The sequence below is a fragment of the Dromiciops gliroides genome, chromosome 4, assembly GCF_019393635.1.
Source record: "Dromiciops gliroides isolate mDroGli1 chromosome 4, mDroGli1.pri, whole genome shotgun sequence".
NCBI lineage: Eukaryota > Metazoa > Chordata > Mammalia > Microbiotheria > Microbiotheriidae > Dromiciops > Dromiciops gliroides.
The window spans coordinates 251231336-251250578 of record NC_057864.1 but is presented as its reverse complement, the minus strand read 5'-3'; the positions used below and the strand labels follow the sequence as shown (position 1 = coordinate 251250578).

Below are 19243 nucleotides of genomic sequence, written 5' to 3'. Positions count from 1 at the left end.
CCAACTGTAGTATAGTCTCCACATTGCAAGCTGGGGGAGCGACCATTGATGCTTCCCACCAGTCCAGTTTACGGCTGTCAAATTGTGAGCTGAGGGAAGGTTCACATGGAGCAGGAGTCAGAAAATGATGTGAAAATCTCAGAGGGAAGGAGGTATGCGACAGGCCCAAAATGGAGCATACCCTGTCAGACATGGCATCTGGTTTGTTGTTGGGTTTGTTTTTTTTTTTGGGGGGGGGGTTGGGTTTCTTTTTTTTTTTTAGCTTAACTGGACTTCTGTGTCACAAAAGAGGGCTTGGGATGAGGACAGGGTAGAGGGTGGGGTAAAAATCAGTTTACTGGGGAATAACATCAATTTTATTGTTTAAAAACCTCAGTACAACTACTTTGGGGGGGGGCAGGGCAATGGGGGTTAAGTGACTTGCCCAGGGTCACACAGCTAGTATGTGTCAAGTGTCTGAGGCCAGATTTGAACTCAGGTCCTCCTGAATCCAGAGCTGGTACTTTATCCACTGTACCACCTAGCTGCCCCAATACAACTTTTTTTTTTTTTTGGTGAGGCAGTTGGGGTTAAGTGATTTTCCCAGGGTCACACAGCTAGTAAATGTTAAGTGTCTGAGACCAGATTTGAACTCAGGTCCTCCTGAATCCAGGGCCGGTGCTCTATCCACTGCGCCACCTAGCTGTCCCCCAATACAACTTTTTAAAGAGAAATATCCCACTCCCACCCTAGGATATGGTACTTCTATACTAATGATGTGATTCCCCCAAAAGGATCAATTCAAGGCTGATTCTAAAGTGCCCAGTACAAAAGTGTTATATATAAATGTTGGCTGTTATTATTATTAATAAATCCTTATTGGTTGCTTGCTGCTAAAGAGTATATTTTTATAGTCCTTAAAAGATAACTGCTTGGGCAGCTAGATGGCGCAGTGGATAGAGCACCGCCCCTGGAGTCAGGAGTAGCTGAGTTCAAATGCGGCCTCAGACACTTAACACTTACTGGCTGTGTGACCCTGGGCAAGTCACTTAACCCCGATTGCCTCACTAAAAAAAAAAAAAAAGATAACTGCATAATAATGACAAAATATTCCCAGCCCCTCCCACCACCACATAACCGAGGAGGGTTTCTAGATTTCTTCTCCAGAAAACTCCTCTCATGTGCTTTTGTGTCTTTTTTTTTTTCATTTGCAAGTGGCCTGATTTCCAAGAAAAGTCCACCTCCCTCTATCCTTCCATCAAGAAGTTGTGAGGATAGGTTCGACATTCCTAATGTGGAAGAAAGGTTGGTAGCTTTTCCCTTTACTTGGGCCCAGAAGACAGATGTAGTACCATATTCCACCTTTCCCGGAATCCATTTATCTTCTCAAACTTTTCTTTTGCACCAGCCATCCTGGGACCCAGATGGATTCTGTTCTAGGTTTTCACCAACACTTTGTTTCTGACATTGCCCAACTTCTAGGATCCTTCCCAAGGCCCTGATAACAGCACACCCATCTAAATGAGGGTTTGTTCTAGAGCACTACAGGAGAACCTAAGGGGAAGGGTTCTAACTTATAGCTGAAAAGAGTAACAGTTTCACAATGATTCTTAGGTTTTAATTCTAATCCTTAATATCAGCTACAAGCCCCTAAACCTTTTCCTGGTTGGATACCTTCCACCTTTAATAACCTCATTTACTTTTATATTAATTCAGTTTTATTTGGTCGTGGATTTGGATGACCTGGTGGCTATTTCAGTCTTCCAGAATTTGCTTCCTTAGCTCTCAATTATGAGTCTAGAATATCAGCAGTTGGCAGGTACTTTCTTTCTAACTCTTTACTCCTCCCCAGTGATTCTTAGGATAATTCATCCTAACCCTGTAGTCTAACTCTGGAAAATTCCTCATGCTCCACCCCTCTCCATCCCAGTGTGAAAGACTTCCCTGTCTAGGTGCCAAAGCTATCTGACTCAGCTCCCAGATTCTAGACCTTCACTCTCCTAACCCCTGGTGCGGTGAGTTTCATGCCCTGTCCCCTGTAAATTATTTTCTGCCTCTCTCTCTCTCTCTCTCTCTCTCTCTCTCTCTCTCTCTCTCTCTCTCTCTCTCTCTCTCTCTTTTTTTGCAGGGCAATGAGGGTTAAGTGACTTACCCAGGATCGCACAGCTAGTTAAGTGTCAAGTGTCTGAGGCCAGATTTGAACTCAGGGAGTCCTGGGTCCAGGGCCAGTGCTCTATCCACTGCGCCACCTAGCTGCCCCCCTCTGCCTCTCTCCTACCTTGCCCCATCTACCCATCATCCCCTTGGTTCTGACTGAGTCTCCTGAAACAAATTCTATTATCCAAATCTTTCCTAGCTAGTTCAGCCTTGGATAATAAAGGCACCTCTTTAACATACATCCTACACAAACCACCACATTTCTCTCCATCTGGGTCCCAATTCTGATCACTATATGGCTTCTCTTCCCAAGATTCCTAAAGATGCTTTTTAATTCTGAGCCTGAAGACCATTGATAGACCCACTCCAATTCTCCACTCATTGGACACTGGACACTGGACGCTTGTCCTCATTCCTGGCTAGTGCCCCCATTATTTCCCTAACTCGAGCTACTTTGGCTCAATTTGGGGTTTAGGGAGTAGAGTGTAGCTTAAAAATTAATAATGCCAGGGGCAGCTAGGTGGCATAGTGGATAAAATACCAGCCCTGGATTCAGGAGGACCTGAGTTCAAATCTGGCCTCAGACACTTGACACGTGCTAGCTGTGTGACCGTGGGCAAGTCATTTAAACCTCATTGCCCGGCCCCCCCCCAAAAATTAATAATGCCTAGGAATACAGTAATATAAACACACACACCAACAATAACCACCATCAAGGTATAAATTTCCTTCCTGGCAAACCCTTTCCATGCCCTTTGTTTTGTTTCATTGGCAGTGACCTGACTTCCAGTAATAAAGTGCCTTCTCCTCCCCCTCCATCAAGAAACCAGAAGAACCGGCCAAACAGCCCCAGTCTGGAAGAAAGGTTTGTGTCCTTGTCATGAGGATGGATCTATAAAAAACAGCTAAAAGTAGGTACATTTTTGGTCTGACTCCTCCACAGCCAGAAGTAGCCCCTTCCCAAGTTGTTTATGGGCAGAAAGATAATTTCACAGCCTTCTTGTCCAGGTAGTCTTGACATCTCCCGTGAAGCACCAGGAACCTCCTGGAATCTCCAAGAGACTCAGCTCCCCAGTAAAATCATTCTTCAAGGCATGCTCAGGTGACCTAGATAGAGTCACTGCACCACCTTGTGGTAATTCTGGGAAACTACACCACTGGGCATATAAAGTCCTGCAAGCAATCGTTAATCATTTAAGTGCCTACGGGGGATATAAAGAAAGGCAAAAGATGTCCTTACTCTCAAAGACCTCGCAGTCTCTACTGGAAACAACATGAAAATGGTGATATACAAACGAGATATACAGGATAAATTGGAGACAATCAGCAGACAGAAGGTACCACTAGGGTTTTATTTGACTCAAAGAAAGCTAGGGAACCAAGAAATGGAGATGAGTGGGGAGAATATTTCAGGCATGGGAGACAGCCAGTGAAAATGCCCAGAGCAGGGAGATGTCATGTCTTGTAGGAGGAAAAGCAAGGAAGCCAGGGTTACTAGATTGATTACAAAGAATGTGGCAGAGAATAAGGTGGAAGAAGACAGGGAAGGTCGATGGGAGGCAATGTAGGTTGTGATGGGTTTGAAGAGCCAAACAGGACTTTTTATATTTGATCCTGGAGACAATGAGGAGTCACTGGAGACTAATCTGGTGGTTGGATGGGAAATGGACTGTAGTAGTGAGAGACTTGAGGCAATAGTCCAAAAGGCAGGTGAGGAGAAGCTACACCAACATGGAAGCCGAGTGATTCAGAGGAGAGGGGAACATATATGTGTGTGTGTGTGTGTGTGTGTATATGTATATATATTGTATGTATGTATATGTATCTATATGTGTGTATGTGTATGTGTGTATATATATATATATGAGAGATGTATTGAAGATAAAATCTACAGGTTCTAGAAGCAGATTGGATGTGGAGGGTAAGAGAAAGGAGTCAAGGATGATGCCTAAGTTGCAAACCTGGATGACTGGCTGGATGGTGGTACCCTCAACAGTGAGAGGAAAGTTTAGAAGGGAGGGTAAGGTTGGGAAGGGGTGAATATAATATAATAAGTTCAGTTATGGACATCATCTTTGAAATGTCCAAAAGACAGTTGAAAATGCACATATGGAGAATAAGTTCAGTTATGGACATCATCTTTGAAATGTCCAAAAGACAGTTGAAAATGCACATCTGGAGGATGGAAGATAATTTAGAGCTGACTAAGTATATTTGAGAAGTATCACCATAGAGATGATAATCGAAACCATAGGGGCATCCTTTTTTTTTCTTTTTTTTTTTTGCAGGGCAATGAGGGCTAAGTGACTTGCCCAGGGTCACACAGCTAGTAAGTATCAAGTATCTGAGGCCGTGTTTAAACTCAGGTCTTCCTGAATCCAGGATCAGTGCTTTATCCAGTGGGCCACCTAGCTGCCCCCACAGGAGTATCCTAAGAATGAATGCAACCACTTGAACAGCACCCACTCCATCCCCTTCCAGTACAGGGGCTTTGGGGAGCAAAAGTGCCCTAAGTTGACCACCCTCCCCCAGTGCCGAGTATCTTTTTTTTTTTTTTAGTGAGGCAATTGGGGTTAAGTGACTTGCCCAGGGTCACACAGCTAGTAAGTGTTAAGTGTCTGAGGCCGGATTTGAACTCAGGTACTCCTGACTCCAGGGCCGGTGCTCTATCCACTGCGCCACCTAGCTGCCCCCGCCGAGTATCTTCTAAGCATATGGCACTGTGGTCTTAGGAAGGACATACAGAGGTTAGCTTTAAAAATAATAAATGACACAAGACAAACTGTTAAACTAAGACAGACATGCTTTGAAGAAAAGATTCAGATGCTGGCAAACACTGACCCCAAAACTTCAACATATTTCAGAGTCCAATAACGGAGATGGCATCCTCAGGCCTGGCTGGGTTCCCGTGTTTCTGACTAGCTGAAATTCCTCCAGTCTGATAATCAAAGGACAGAGAAGTGGAGTCTCTCAAATCAGTTCTAAAATTTTCTCTGCATAAGCATTTTATTGACAAGCTGACTTTATTTTTAAGTGAATCCCAAGGAGGCATTTTATTTTTAAGTGAGGTCAGAAGCCCTGGAGTCAGGAAGGCCTGCGTTTTGCATGGCCCTGTGCAAGTCACTGAACCTCTGTGCCCCCAGGCAATTCTCAGAGACTACAGATATCATTATAGAAGGTTCCCCACACCAATTAAATCAGAGGTATAGTCCAAAACAGTACCCATCATTTGGCATGGTCAGTGCTGTAGTTCAGAAGATGGAGAAATCATTACAGGCTGAAGGGCTCAGAGACTCTTTTAAGAGACTCTTAAGTAGAGGTGAAGATCCAACTTTGAGCGCTCTCTCTCTCTCTCCTTCTCCCTCTCTTTTTCTCTCTCTGTCTCTGTGTTTCTCTCTGTCTCCCTCTCTCTCTCTCTCTCTCTCTCTCTCTCTCTCTCTCTCTCTCTCTCTCTCTCTCTCCCCCTCTCTCTCCTTCTCTCTCTCTCTCTCTCTTTCTCCCCCTCTCTCCTGGCAACCAAGATAAGCTGTACAAGTTATCAGCAGAAATGGCCCCTCAGCCCTAGAACAGATCAGAAACCTTTTAAAATCCAAACATTAGACAGGGAAGGAACAGTTTCTGGGTACAGCCACCATACCGGGAGCTTCCCTTTCCAACTGTTAGCTGAACTCCTTGCTTCCTCAGCTTTCACAATGTCACTGAGCCTCCGGAGGCCTCCTCTGGGCATGCTGCATCTGGGGAATGTGGAAAGGGAAGCTGGGTTTTAGAGAAGAGTGAGCCAGAGCAGAGCTGGTTCTAAGGATTGCCAGTGAAGCATGCCTCCAGCTTCTCAGCAGAGCCATGTGTAGTGAGGCCTGCATGGTCCTATATGGCCATGTGGTGATTTGTGTTCCTAAAGGGGAGGGTGGCATTGAGTAGGTCCCAGTGTTCTTACCCTTTTATATATCGCGGACCCGGACAGCTAGGTGGCTCAATGGATAGAGCACCAGTCCTGAAGTCAGGAGTACCTGAGTTCAAATCTGGCCTCAGAACATTGACACTTACTAGCTGTGTGACCCTGGGCAAGTCACTTAACCCCAATTGCCTCACCAAAAAATTTTTTAAAAAAATTATATATCATGGACCCCTCTGTCAGTCTGTGGAAGCCATTAGACCTCCTCCTCAGAAGAATGTTTGTTGCCTACATTCATTAGGAAGGAAATGCTGGGGCAGCTAGATGGCTCAGTGGATAAAGCACTGGCCCTGGATTCAGGAGGACCTGAGTTCAAATCTGGACTCAGACACTTGACACTTACTAGCTGTCCCACCAAAAAAAGAAAAAAGAATCCCAAGCATTATGCAATGACACTATATTTTTTAAAAAGTGAGAGCATGGGGCAGCTGGGTGGTGCAGTGGATAGAGCACCGGCCCTGGAGTCAGGAATACCTGAGTTCAAATCCGGCCTCAGACACATTACATTTACTAGCTGTGTGACCCTGGGCAAGTCACTTAACCCAAATTGCCTCACTAAAAAAAAAAAAAAGTGAGAGCATGGGGCAGCTAGGTGGCACAGTAGATAGAGCACAGGCCCTGGAGTCAGGAATACCTGAGTTCAAATCTGACCTCAGACACTTAACACTTACTAGCTGTGTGGCCCTGGGCAAGTCACTTAACCCAAATTGCCTCTCTTTAAAAAAAAAAAAAAAAGCAAGAGCATAAATAAAACATTTCTATAGATACATATATGTGTATATGTACACATATATACATAGATGTACACATGTGTTATACATATGTGGGACAGATATCTCCGTCTATATAATTTATATATCAATCTATAAATATCGATATAGATCTATATATAGATATTGATCTATATATACATCTATCTGATCTATATATATATATCAATATATGAATCTATATATAGATTTATAGATCAATAGATCTATAGATCAGCATCTGTAGATCTATCTATAGATATAGATCAATATATAGATATCGATTTATATAGATATACTATATAGCTATATAGATAGCGATCTATAGATAGATCTATATTGAAATCTATATATTGATTGATACATAGATTATATAGACAGATAGATATGATATATGTATAACACATGTATACATATGTGTATATGGACATCTACATGGATCAATATCTAATGATAGGTATAGATATTGATATTGATATTGACATATAAAGGAGTTTAGTCCACAGTGAGGCTCTGGCTACCAAGGAGTCCCTGATGACAACTGACTGATATAATGGCAGGAAACAACCTAACAAATGCTTGTTGAATTGGACTGGATTCAGTTTCAATTAATCTTGTCAGAGGGAGGGAGCCAAGCAAGTAGGAAGTCTCTCAAACCCAGCCTTGATGCTCAGCTCCCAAGCCTCAGGACAGAGGACTAAAACTTCTTTCTACCCAGCATAGGACAACTCCTGGGCACCTGCCCAGGAAAATTGGCCTTTCAGAGTGGGGTCACTGACCTGCCACAAGCCACTACTAAACCCTCCACAAATGCCACAGACTCTTCACTGTAGGTCGCTACGACTAAGTAAAGCCAGGCTGGTGTACAGCTATGTTTGCTTTTGAAGTCCAGTGACTGTAAATCGGAAACACATTTATTTAGAAGTCTTGAGACAGCCCAGCAATTCTCTGGCCCGTTTGTCTAATCTGTTTGTACAGAGAGCAGACATGGAGCAGGAAGGCAAAATAAATGCCCCCAAGTACAGGACTTCCTGATTTGGTTTTGGAACCTCCCCAAGGTGTTTCTATTTATGTTGAATATGTCATCCAGCTCATAAGAAGTGGATTCATTTTCCTTCAGTTTTAAAGTTAGATATCCATTATGTAGAAGGCACAGGTAAGAGTGCTAAGACCTGGCGTTAAGAAGACCTGAGTTCAAATCTGACCTCAGACACTTATTAGGTGTGGGACCCTGAGCAAATCACCCTGTTTGCCTCAGTTTCCTCATCTGTAAAATGGGGACAAAAATGGGGACCTCTATCTCCCGGGGTGGTTTGTGAGGCTCAAATGAGAAAACACATGTAAAGTGCTTTGCAAACCTTAAAGTGCTATGTAAATGCTTGCTATTATTACTGTTACTTATAAGTGGAGGACATCATCAGATGAGTGTTACAAAAATCAAATGAAAAAGTGTCCCAACTTTAAAGGGCTCGACGAACTGGCCACTCTTACCACACTGTGTGTGCTGAGCATCCCTCCCCTGTCCCAAGGCCACCGTTCTCTTGCCTGAGCCTTCAGGCTCTAATCTTCAGTGGTTTAAGAGACCAAGGTTGAACAACATTCCCAGAGGGAGAAGAAAATATAAACTCTGACCACTTACTCCATTTAGAATCACTGTACATACAATTCAGTAAACATTTATTGCACACCCACTATATACCAAGAACTGTTCTAGGTGCTGGGTGTACAATTAAGAAAAAGAAAGACAGTCCCTGCCCTGTAGGATAATCTAATGGAGGAAGACAACACACAAAGGAAAGTGAAAAGGAAGTCGGAGAGGGGGATGAGAGGGAATGGGAGTGCCCAGCTGGGGTTGAGGGGGCATGATTATGGTGGAGTCAAATCTAAGCAGCACAACTGAGCTGGGTGGCAAAATGGCAAGTACATCGGCTGTGCCTCTGAGCCCTCTTTAAATGGAGGCTTTGGGAGGACTTTTTGCTCCGCCCTTTAATCAGAGGGACAGAGATGAATGAGTGACCACCAAAATCATATAGTCTCCCTGATGGTGAGTTTCCTGGTGATGAACTTGGGGCTTGGAGAGTGGGGGGAGGAGTAGGGGGATGTTTGGGAGAGAAGGAAGGGGTATGATGATGGTAGATCCCAACATAAACAATGCTGGGTAGCAAGTGCAATAGTTAAACAAAGTATTTCAAGCTGAAAGGGACCTTAGAGATTATTTAGTCCATCCCCTTCTTTTGACAAATGAGGAAATCAAAGCTCAGAAAGGTTGAAGTGACTCACTGCAAGTCACACAGGGAGTTCTCAGAAGATTGGAGCCCAAGTCCTCTGATTGCAAATTCAGTGAGTGCTCTTTCCCCAACAACTTCCATCAGCAGCTCCCCTGCAGATCGGATGAGATGGCAGGTGTAAAAGCATTTTTAAAAGCTAAAAGCATTCTAGAAATATCAGATGTTACCTTATGTAATAGATGACATGCAATTATTTCAGGGTCCTAGGAAGCCCTTCTTTATCCATCCCTTTCACTGGAGACAGCCAGACAGACACTGATATCTTGGCATTCCTCAAGGCCAGGCAAAACTTACTGCAGAAAAAAGGTAAGTCTCCTCCATGAGGTAAGAGCATCTCTGCTAGAAAGAAGCCTTGAGAATGAGCCCAGGGGAGCCCAGGCTATTCTGCTGATGCAGATACCACCAAATAAGGACGAGGGATTGGGGGCCTGAGACGTATATGTATCTGTGTGTAAATGGGTGTTTATGGGGGAGTATATCTGTGTGTATCTGTGTGTGTGTGTACATGCACATACACTAGAACTGCCATTTGGTTGGTTCCCAGGCCCTTCCTTCCCAGTTCTCAGCCCTTCAAGGTGGGTAACATCCAAACATGAGCCTAGCACTGATGGGACAGGCAGCTTTGCAGTTCACAGTTCCCTCCCTTAAGTGATCCATTTCCGTTGTTCTCCACCAACAAGAGGGAAAGTCCCTTCCTTGCTCGACCTTCTCCAAACATGCAAACTGGCTCATGGCTTCAAAACTTGTTTAAATCCCATGTGATGATCTAAGCCTTCCATATTAGCACATCTCATGTCACTGGTTTGACTGATGGTCAGCAACATATAAACACTACACGACTAAACATATTTAAAAAACAATCACAGAGGGGCCAGCTAGGTAGCGCAGTGGATAAAGCACCAGCCCTGGATTCAGGAGGACCTGAATTCAAATCCAGCCTCAGACACTTGACACTTACTAGCTGTGTGACTCTGGGCAAGTCACTTAACCCCCATTGCCCCGCAAAAAAAAAAAAAAAAAAAAGAATCACAGAGTGAACATTTTAGCGCATCCTATATTTGGGAAGTTGATTTCTGGGACCCAAGTACAAAATTTTTCATGTGTCCCCATTTTCATCTTTGAGGACTTGACCATCAAGATTATTTTTTATGCATATTCCACCATCCAGTGCATTAGCTATGCTTTCCTGCCTTGAGGTCACTTATCTATTTGATAAACATATCAGCTACAGCTAAGTCTTTAATGAAAATATTGAACTGCACAGGACCTCATATAGATCCTGGGGACATTCCACTAGCAACCTCTCTCCAACATGGCATCAGTCTAGTAATGATACTTCTATGATCTGGACATTGAGCCAGTTCCAAACCTGCCCATGCTCTCATCTAGTCCATACCTTCCTATCTTGTCGTCCAGCCCAAATGTTCACATGGATTCCTTGTGCCCAACCTGTGGTAGACCATTCTGAGCTCCCATTGGTCTGATCAGCCACAGTCGCACACACTGTAACTTGACTCTAACACGGTGATGTCATTGTGGTCCTCTTTGAGAACTAAGGATGAGCTGGGGGAGGGGGGCCACTAGGTGGTGCAGTGGATAAAGCACCAGCCCTGGATTCAGGAGTACCTGAGTTCAAATCCAGCCTCAGACACTTGACACTTACTAGCTGTGTGACCCTGGGCAAGTCACTTAACCCCCATTGCCCTGCGCAAAAAAAAAAAAGAGAGAGAGAACTAAGGACAACAACCAACCAACCTTCCTATCTTGTCAATAAACATGATAGGAGAGACACTGGCAACATGACATAGGGGAAAGAGCCCTAAGTTTGGAATTATAAGAATGAAGTTGGGGCAGTTAGGTGGCACAGTGGATAGAGCACCAGCCCTGGAGTCAGGAGGACCTGAGTGCAAATCTGGCCTCAGACACTTAACACTTACTAGCTGTGTGACCCTGGGCAAGTCACTTAACCCCAATTGCCTCACCAAAAAAAAAAAAAAAAAAGAATGAAATTCAAATCTGGGCTCTGCAACTGTGGGACTTTGGGCAAGTCGTTTAAATTCCATGGGCCTCCATTTTCTCATATGTAAAATAAGGAAACTGGACCAGATGCCCTCTAATGTCCTTTCTAGTTCTAAGTCTATGATTCTATGACCCTAACTGCTTGGCTGAAATCTAAATATAGCCTATAAAATACTATGTGTGCTGAGTCTACAGCATTTTTCTCTAATCTACCAGCCTAGTAAAATAGTCAGAAATGAAAATGAGTGTAGTCTGGCATGACAAGAAGCAATGCTAGGATATAATGATCACTGCTTCCCTTTGTAAGTACTCAGAAACCATCACTTTAATAATGTTCTATAGAATTATGCCAGTACTAAAAGTCTGGGTCAAGAATCAGCATGGTGTAGTGAATAAACCTCGGAGTCATCAAGTTCTGGTTGTTTTCTTGTCCACCTCTTTGTGACCACATTTGCGGTTTTCTTGGCAGAGATACAGGAGTGGTTTATCATTTCCTTCTCCAACTCATTTTACAGATGAGGAAACTGAGGCAAACAGGATGAAATGACTTGCCCTGGGGACACAGAGCTAGTAAATGTCTGAGGCCAGATTTGAACTCAGGAAGATGAGTCTTCCTGATTCCAATCCCAGTGCTCTATCTATTGTGCCACCTAGCTGCCCCTGACATCCTCTAGTTGTGTGACCCTGGGCAAGTCACTTCTCATTTCTCCAAGTAACTCCTTAAGCCTATTAAGTTACAAATGAGTTGTCTATCTGCATCAATAGAGGAAGTTTTTCCATTGGAAGTTCTCTACACCTAAAAAATGAGTGGTCTGTCATTTTCAGATTTTATCTACTTCCTTAAAAAAAAAAAAGTTACATTTAATCATTAGCCATTTTCTTGTCCTCTAAATTCCCTCTGAAAGGCAGTGTAGTAAATATAGAAAGACCACTGGATTTGGAATCAGAGGACCTAGATTCAAATCCGACTTCAGATATTTACTAGTCATGTCATCCTGGGAGTTTCCTCATCCATAAATTGAAGGAGTTGGACTTAATTATCTCCAAGAGCACTTCCATTTCTAAATCTATAACCCCAAGAAATATTGCTGACATTGGCTAAGCAAACATCTCTGCTCACTCTTTCTTTACTCCAGAATGTTTGCTTAATCTGGGCCTAGTGATCTTAACTCTCTCTGCATTCATCTTGGCTCTCCACTCCCTTCTCATTCTGTCCTTCACATTCTCCTCAGCAGAGAAAACAGAAGTAAAATAAAGGTTGTGTCGTTCAAGCTTCTTACCAAATTGTCCGTTTTCATCATTCTATCCACCCTAAGCTTATCCCTTTTTTTATATTTCTCTTCCCCTGAACAAATAAAACCCCTGCTTGTTGACCTAAGTGTTTGTTCATCAGCAGCCTCAGCTCATTCTGGGTTTTAGCAATCTTGACACAATTTTAACAGGATCATGCTACTCTTTTGCATTCATCCTCAACTATTCCCCCTATCTTCTATCTTGAGTAAATGTGTTTTGTTTTGTTTTTTTCAGGGCAATGAGGGTTAAGTGACTTTTCCAGGGTCACACAGCTAGTAAGTGTCAAGTGTCTGAGGCTGGGTTTGAATTCAGGTCCTCCTTACTCTGGGGCTGGTGCTTTTACACTGCGCCACCTAGCTGCCCCTCAAGTAAATGTGTTTTAAAAATTTGAGTTGTCATTGTGTGCCCTGCTCATTGCAATCATTTGGGCTTATGTCTTTAGAATTTCATTCATGACAGTTTCCTATCTCTTCATGGTCAATTTCCCCTGCAAAATATGGTTCCACTGGCTCCTACCTTTCCTGTCTTTGAAGCCTTTGAAATCTGCTATCCCCATATCTGGAGTACATGTTAGCCTATGCCCAGCTTCCTTTCTTCTATCATTTTATGATGGTGTAGTCACCTGACCCCCAAAGTTCCTACGGGCAGTAGCCAGATCCTCCTTATTGATGAGAATCAGATGCAGAATAGCATTTTCCTTTGTTACTTGTTCCACCTGATAAAGCAGGAGATAGCCAGATAGGTAAAGTCCCCCATCACTACAACAACATACCTCCATGAATGCCAGGTTGGTGATGCCTTTCCCAAACTCATCTAACTTCTCCTTCTGTCAAGGTGGCCTGAAGTACACAACACACCAATATTATGATATTACTCTGGCTTCTACTTGTGTTAATCCTTATCCAGATGTTCTCTCTCCCCAGGATCCTGAATTTCCTAACATATCTTTCTAATATACAATATTTTACCACACGTAATTTATCTGTGCCAGTACTTTTGAAAAAGGTATGCCCTTCTGGGGCAGCTAGGTGGCACAGTGGATAAAGCACTGGCCCTGGATTCAGGAGGACCTGAGTTCAAATCCAGTCTCAGACACTTGACACTTACTAGCTGTGTGACCCTGGGCAAGTCACTTAACCCTCATTGCCCTGAAAACAAATAAACAAACAAATGAAAGAATGAATGAATGAGTGAATGAATGAATAAATAAATAAATAAAACAAATACAAATACAAAAAAAAAAACAAAAACAAAACCACACAAATAAGGTATGCCCTTCTAAGACCAAATTCCACCAATATATTCTTTTCCACCATGTCTTGGTAGTAACTATGATGTCATGCTCTTTGCATGAGTATCTCCAGCTCCCTCTTTATTCATACTCTACACACTTATATACAGATATCTGAGGCTATGAATTTTGTGGCTGGCTGTCTTCTTGAATCTTGCCTCCCTTTAATTACGGGGCCTCTCTAGTGTTAAAGGGGGAAAGAGGAGAAGACTGCCATTGTACATCCACCAAGCTATAAAATAACAAAAAAAGACCTATCTTGTGTATACTTTTTATTACATACTCTTTTTTAAAAAGTAATACATAAAGGGCAGCTAGGTGGTGCAGTGGATAGAGCACCAGCCCTGGAGTCAGGAGGGCCTGAGTTCAAATCCAGCCTCAGACACTTAACACGTACTAGCTGTGTGACCCTGGGCAAGTCACTTAACCCCAATTGCCTCACTAAAAAAAAAAAAAAGTAATGCATAAGAGATATTTGCAGTTTCATACTCAATCTTCTTTTTCTGTTTTTCTTTGTGGATTTGCTGGTGTTTGCCAAGTCTAGAATAACAAAACATCAGTCTTATTTTAAAAAACAAACAAACCTGTATTCCCAGGGGCTTTTTTGGGTTTGGGGTTTTTTTTCCCCAAACCTCATCCTCACTAGCAATTCTTTCTGGGTTCCTTCTGTTGGGATGATTTCACAGAACCACATAACATCACAGCTGGAAGGGGATTAGGGGACCCTCTGGTCAAGGCTGTGCCTAAACATGAATCTCCTTTACAATATACCTCAGTCTTTCTTAGCTTGAACACCTCTAGGAAGGGGGTTCCCACTACCTCCCATTCCACTTTTTGGATACATAAATCTGACTCTCCTACAGACACTAACCAGTTAATCAATGTCCTTCTCAACAACGTAGTTAGTGCCCAGAACTGAGCACATTACCTCAGACAAGGGATCAGCAGGGAAAAATACCGTAGGACTATCACCACACTCTCCCAACTCTCTGCCCTTGGCAAAAGTGCATAGGGGCGGCAAGGTGGCACAGTGGATAAAGCACCGGCCCTGGATTCAGGAGTACCTGAGTTCAAATCCGGCCTCAGACACTTAACACTTAGTAGCTGTGTGACCCTGGGCAAGTCACTTAACCCCAATTGCCTCACCAAAAAAAAAAAAAAAATTCATTAAAAAAAAAAAAAAGTGCTCCAGCAGGTGTCCTGATCGTGCCTCTGTGCCAGGCTTATGATCTGTTTTCCAAGTGCATTCTCTGTTTCCTCTTTCCACCTAGCTTGTCTACAGTATAATCCAAGGACAATCTCACCTGCCACTGTTGTTCTTCCCCTCCCAATGTTCTCCACTGGGTTTACATAAGCCTGTCTTATTACTATGAAATGCTCTTCCACCCACACCCAGCCTTTACCCATACTCATCATTCTGAATCAGCAATACCCTTCCAGAGCCACTGTTTCACCAAAGGTCTTTCTTGGTATATCATAGCTACTCTCTATGATATGTAGCTTGGTGGGCATAGGATAGCCGTTTTCTCCTTCCCCGCTCCTTTTCAATTCAAAACACTTTTAATTAAATTTGCAAGGCTCCAAGCAAACTGATCATTATTCTTATTTTGTCTATCCATCTCTGGCCAGGAGCCCATCATTCCTATATATCAAGCTATGGTACCGATATCCAAATTCTACTTTCATACACCATCTTCTTATTGTAAATCAGCTCTCCGATATGTTACATTCCAGCCCAACTAAACTACTTACTGTTTCCCACACGAGACATGCAATCTCCTGCCTTCATGCTTTTACATAATCTGTTCCTCATGCCTGGAATGTTCTCCTTCCTCAACCCTGTCTCTTGGAATGCCTAACTCTATTAGAAACTCATAACAAGGGCTCCTTCCCACTTGTGTAGACTTTTCCAGATCCCTCCAATTGTCAGTGCTTTCCACACCTGTACCTTTCCCAAAATCACTTTCTATTTATTTTGCATAAATTTTGTATTTACTTATCTCAGTATATGTTGTTTCCCTTGGTAACAATATAAGCTTCTTGAAGACAGAGACTATTTTCATTATTGTTTTTGTATCTCTAGCTCCCGAGAGGTGATTAATAAATACTTGGGAAATTCAATGTTTAAGCAACTTCTGACTTCCCAAATCTTCCTTTTTCTTCTTCTAAAGCTTTTGCCCTTAATTGACACCACCTATATTCCTAAAAAATCTTCAGTTTTTTACCTAGAACTTCATAATCCTTAGCAAGACTTCCTAAATTCTCTCTGGCATTATCTCTTGTGCCCACATGAATCACCTGAATTGGGTTGTAGACATCAGGTGTGACAAATGTGGGAGGTTTTCTGCCCTAGGAAAACTGCCAACATCTCCATTGTTATTATTAGGTCCAAACCAATGATCCAATAAACATTAAGTGCCTACTATGTGCCAGACACTGAGCTAAATACTACGGATACAATTAAAAAAATATAAGTCGTTGTCTGAAGCAAAACACCTTTTAGAAGTGACAGGTGAAAGGAGAAAGACTATACAGTTAGCAATAGTAGCTGTAGAAAAAAAAAATTTGAAGTAAGTTTCTCTGATAAAGTCCTCACTTTTCAAACATATAAAAAATGATTCAAATTTATAAAAAAATAAGAGCCATTCCCCAATTGATAAAAGATCAAAAGATATGAACAGTTTTCGGATGAAGTAATCAAAACTATCTATAGCCCTAAGAAAAAAAATGCTCTAACTCACTGTTGATTGGAGAGATTCAAATCAAAAGAATTCTAAGGTACTACTTCATACCTATTAGACTGGCTAGTAGGACGGAAGAGGAAAATGACAAATTATGTAGAATATGTAGGGAAAATGAGACATTAATACTCTTTTGGGGGAGTTGGGAACTGATTCAACCATTCTTTAGAGCAATTTGTAACTATGCCCAACGGGCCATAAAACCATATATACCATCTGGTCTAGAAATACTACTCCTAGGGCTGTATCCAAAAAGAGATTTAAAAAGGAAAAGGACCTACATGTACAAAAATATTTATAGCAGCTCTTTTCCGATAGCAAAGAATTGGAAATTGAGCAGATGTCCATCAATCAGGGAATGGCTGAACAAATTCTAGTATGTGATTGTGATAGAATACTATTGTGCTATAAGAAATGATTAGCAGATTATCCTCAGAAAAACCTGGATTTACATGAGCTGATGCAAAGTGAAATCTACTGTATACAAAATAACATCAATAGTGTAAGATGATCAACTGTGAATGACTTAACTATTCTCAGCAATACGATGATCCAAGAAAACTCTGAAGGACTTATGATGAAAAATGCTATCCATCCTCAAAGAAAGAACTGATAGTGTCCTGCCAGATTAAAACATACCTTTTTAAAATTTTTCTTTATTTTTCCTGAGGTTTTTTTTTGACTGTTTTCTTTCACAATATTACCAATATGGAAATGTTTTGCATGACTGCACATGTATAACCTATTTTGAATTATGAATTACATATACGAATTATGAACATTCCTTCTCAGTGGGTAGGGGTAGGGAGGGAGGAAGGAAGAGAAGTTGGAAATCAAAGTTTTAGAAACAAATATTTGAAAAGATAGTCCCTGGGGCAGCTGGGCGGTGCAGTGGATAGAGCACGGGCCCTGGAGTCAGAAGAACCTGAGTTCAAATTCAGCCTCAGACACTTGACACCTAGTAACTGTTTGACCCTGGGCAAGTCACTTCACCCCAATTGCCTCACCAAAAAACAAACAAACAAACAAAAAAAAGATAGTCCCTGCCCTCAAGGAGATTACAGTCTAACAGGAAAAATATATAAAAGGAAGCAGAAAGGCATTAGAGGAGACAGCAGAGGGTACCCAGCATGGGAGCATCTTGTTCCATGAAGTTGAAACTGGCAGAGAAATTGCGAAGTGGAGTGAGCTGAGAGTCCAGTTTCTGCCCAGTATAAAGGAAGATGCTGGGAGGAATTTAGTACTCCACCCTCCAGCCCTCTGATCAAGGTGGAGAGGAGGCTGAGGGAGTTAGTATCAATCAAGGCTTGAATTTAAAGCTTGGTGGGAATTTAGAAGTGATGATAACTAGGAGGATCTTCAAACACAACTACTTATCTCTCCTTCCTCGGATTTACTGCTCTGTCTCTCTCCTGATGAGGGCTTTGAATCCACATCTTTATCCCTTGGAGGTCAAGCAACTTCTTCTACTAGAAAGGACATATGTGAATGCAGAGCCAAGATGGCAGAGTAGCAGGAAGAAGTGCAGCAAGCTCTCTCTCCCCTACCCCCCACAAGTCCTCCAAAGAGATCCAACAAAGGGGCCTGAACCTGGGCAAAGTAGAGGAACAGGTGCAAACTGACAGTTCTGTGGCTTAATGCCCAATGTGGGTCACAGATCTAGAGCTAGTTGAGGAGGAGACCTATGCCTAGTGGGCATATGCCAGGGTGAGGAACAGTTGCAGGCTCCAGACTGTTCACTGAGCAAGGAACATCAAAAGCAAGCAGCTGTTGGGAGCAGCTAGGTGGCACAGTGGATAGAGCACCGGCCCTGGATTCAGGAGGACCTGAGTTCAAATCCAGCCTCAGACACTTGACACTTACATAGCTGTGTGACCCTAGGCAAGTCACTTAACCCTCATTTCCCCACCAAAAAAAAAAAAAAGCAACAAGCAGCTGCAATGGGGCTCAGTCCCTAGGTGGAGAATGCAGTCTTCAATTCCAGCTCTAGCCCAGTCTGAAGCCTACAGTGCAATAATGAAGAGGAGCCTGCAGTTCTTTCCATCTGACTGATAGTGGTTTATTCTAACATAACTCCAAAAGGGACAAGCCCATAGGCATATTGTTCAGGCTTAAACTCAGGTCAGAAACTTGAAGAGCTCAGACCAAGGTGGACAGCAAACAGACTGGATCATACCACTCTGGGAGCACTGAGAGCTTACAGGTCCCCAGCCTGAACTGTTTGTAAGATCCTAAAATAGCACAACAAAGCCATGGCAGGTTTCAACCCAGAGAGTTCTTCCAAAGGGGCCTGACCTTAACAAGAGCCTGTGTCAGAATCAAGAAGCATTCTGGGAGAATGAGCAAACAAAAAAGAACCTCAACATAAAAAGCTATTGTGGTGACAAGAATGCTCAAGACACAAACCTAGTAGAAGATAATTACTCCCCAAAACCTACAAACAAAACATCAAAGAAAAACACAGCTTGGAGAAAAGGTCAACTAAAATTCTTGGACAAGATTACGCATGAGTTTAAAATGTGTTCAGAAATGAAATGAGAACACAAAGGGATATAAAAGAAATATATAAAAGAAATGAGAGCTATCAAAGAAAGATTCGGAAATAGAATTAGCAGCTTGCCCAAAGCAACAAACTCCCTGAAAATTAAAATGGACCAAATATTGATTCCGTGAAACAACAAGAAATGTTTAAACAAAGTAAAAAAATGTGGAGGGAAATAGAAGCTATGTAAGATATTTCATAACAAAAACAACTGGCCTAGAAAAGAAATCAT

General features: G+C 42.4%; 1 protein-coding gene across 1 annotated transcript in view; it reads left to right on the top strand.

The window, feature by feature from the left end:
• KIF6 (kinesin family member 6) overlaps positions 1–19243 on the top strand; it is a 511996-nt gene that overhangs the window by 486144 nt on the left and 6609 nt on the right. The window contains exons 21-23 of the mRNA XM_044004953.1: positions 1195–1284; positions 2912–3001; positions 9325–9431. Coding sequence (XP_043860888.1) covers positions 1195–1284; positions 2912–3001; positions 9325–9431 — 287 coding nt within the window. The remainder of the gene's footprint in view (positions 1–1194; positions 1285–2911; positions 3002–9324; positions 9432–19243) is intronic.